A 2,389-nucleotide genomic window follows, 5' to 3' on the forward strand; every position below is an offset into this window, starting at 1 on the left:
CTGCGTCCCCCCCCCCCCGTGTTGCTACGGTGCTACGCCAGCGAGTAGATGGCGTTGACGGGAGACGTGGCCTCAGAGCTCTCGTTGCCCTCCGTTTCGTCCTTGTCCTTCTTCACCGTGTACTGGCCGATGAAAGAGCCGTCCTCGTTGAACTGGCCGTCGCCGCCCTCGCCGTAGTCCACCAGGCTGTCGTCGCTCTCCTTCACGTTGCCGTCCAGCGACGTCTGGCTGCCCTGGAGGGGCTTGTTGTCCTCGTCGCTGCTGCAGAGGCGCACGGAGAGCAGAGTTAAAGGTTGAAATGGGGAGGCTGGATGTTGTTACAGTGTTAGCGGGAGGCCGGGCCCCAGTCGTCCCCATTGGCACAGGTTATAAGGGGAAAGTGAAAGGTTATTGGGTTGGCAGGTAAAGAAATGATGTTAATTCCAGAGTTTCAACTTCACAAAGTGACTGAATGTTCAAGTCACTCAAGGTCTTGTCAGACTAGATTTTAGATTACGATTCATTTCTTTTCCCTAAAAGGATAAGTTTGAATAATTTCAAGTCTATATGAATATAGTACTCACATGCTATATGTCATTTGGAAGAGTTCACTGTATTAATGTCCCTTAGTAGCCATACTGGCCATAAAGGGATTCTTTCGTAGAGAGATTCCACTGTGATTGATGGGGACAAATCCCCTGTCCTCGTCTATGAAAAGATGCATTCTTAAGTTCAACCAAAGCTAATATGATAAATCCAGTGGATATGTTCTTCCTGCTAAGTGTGTGCAAGTTTATTGCTGGTGTCTTGTCCCAGCAACAAACATACATGCAGTTACCAGGATGTATCTCTCCTATACTAAAAAGAACGTAACTTTGGAAGATACCCGTTGCATCATGATCCAAACGGACAGAAGAAATGGATCTGAGTACTGAATCAAGATAGACTTGAGAAAATCCAACCTTACTCTTTAAAAAGATAGCTGCGTTTGCATTTTATGCCAAAGATGCTCATTGATCTAAAGTTAAAAGTTGATTTTGCAGAACACAGTATTCGCCTAAAAGCAACCCTGTCTCCTGAAAAATTACAATTCTATAAAAGTAATGTAGCATAACATTGAATTTATCTTCAAACTGTTCACTGCCAAAACGTTCATACTGAAGGAATTGATCACTGTCTACATATTTCATTTGTTTTTATCCTTCTCTAGCTTTAACCCCCCAACCTAACAACATGTGGGACGCTTAAATAATCTGTGATATCTGTATATAATAAAACAAGCAAATAAGTAAAGACAGTGTTTGGAAGGAGACAGGGGTGATTAAAAGAGAGTAATACTGTCGTCAAAAATTCCCATAAGACATTTGCATACACATGCTAAAAGGTGGCCATATTCTGACATGAGATCTGAGCATGAAAACATCATTGCACCTCAGTTCAGAGCATGGCTGCATGTCTCCTAACTCCGATTTAAGGGGGGAAGATAATTTCATGCACAAGAAGAAAGATACAGACTAGCATTAGCTTTCTTGTCTCAGATCAAGCCAGTAGCATAACAGCAGGTAAATGCACTTCAAGGATGCAAAAGTGAGATTTTTTTTTATTTCTCTGCTCAGGTCGGTTTTCTATTTCTGTTGTCAAACATTATGTATTCAGATTCCCTTGGCGAGGACATGATCTACACTGTAGCTTCTCAGAATCACCATGCGCCATGCTAAAACGCTTCAGGAAGCACAGACATCACTTGATACATGTTTAGAAATGTTAATATTCAAGAGCACAAACGGTCCACAGCAGATGCAGCACGATTACAGTCGAAGGACTCAAATCCAGCATTCGACTCTGATCGAAGTCAAAATCCAGTATTTATTTGATCAAGCCACAAAAAATATAAATTTTAGAGAAGAGCGAGAGACAGTGAGAGAAGCAGAGATAGTGAAACAATAGACGCTTTAAGAACACATGCTAACATGTAACAAGGTGAAGAGATGAAGAGTGGGAGTAGAACATAAATGTAAGAGAAAGGTTGTCATCTTTTAATCGATTAGAATGTTAACTAGTCAAGGAGATCCTTTTTGAAAAGGTTTTAGCGCTTTTGCTGTTAACTAGTCTGAAGCGTGAATGCAAAGTGTGGTCACTAAAATGAATTTATATTACATTACATGTCATTTAGCTGACACTTTTATCCAAAGAGACTTCAAATTAAGCGCTTCCAACCCTGAAGGTGCAAACTCCAACAAGTAGTAAGTGCAAGTACATTACCTTTAAATAGGCAAAACTACATATGAAAACAGACATATGAAAGTGCAGCTTCAAAATATATATACTTTTTTTTTTTTCCCAAGGTGTAGTTGGAAGAGTGGCCAGAAGGCCTGTAAGTTGTGTGTGTGGGGAGATTTGGGGGGGGGGG

The 2,389-nt window shown here is 41.4% G+C and overlaps 1 protein-coding gene across 26 annotated transcripts in view; it reads right to left on the reverse strand.

Moving 5' to 3' along the window:
- nfasca (neurofascin homolog (chicken) a) overlaps nt 1-2,389 on the reverse strand; it is a 185,394-nt gene that overhangs the window by 5,209 nt on the left and 177,796 nt on the right. For all 26 annotated transcript variants that reach the window (XM_032513140.1, XM_032513153.1, XM_032513152.1 and 23 more), the window contains one exon: nt 1-261. This exon is cut by the window's left edge and continues 1,193 nt beyond it. In XM_032513140.1, coding sequence (XP_032369031.1) covers nt 33-261 — 229 coding nt within the window. In that variant the 3' untranslated portion in view covers nt 1-32. The remainder of the gene's footprint in view (nt 262-2,389) is intronic.

The sequence above is a fragment of the Etheostoma spectabile genome, chromosome 4, assembly GCF_008692095.1.
Source record: "Etheostoma spectabile isolate EspeVRDwgs_2016 chromosome 4, UIUC_Espe_1.0, whole genome shotgun sequence".
NCBI lineage: Eukaryota > Metazoa > Chordata > Actinopteri > Perciformes > Percidae > Etheostoma > Etheostoma spectabile.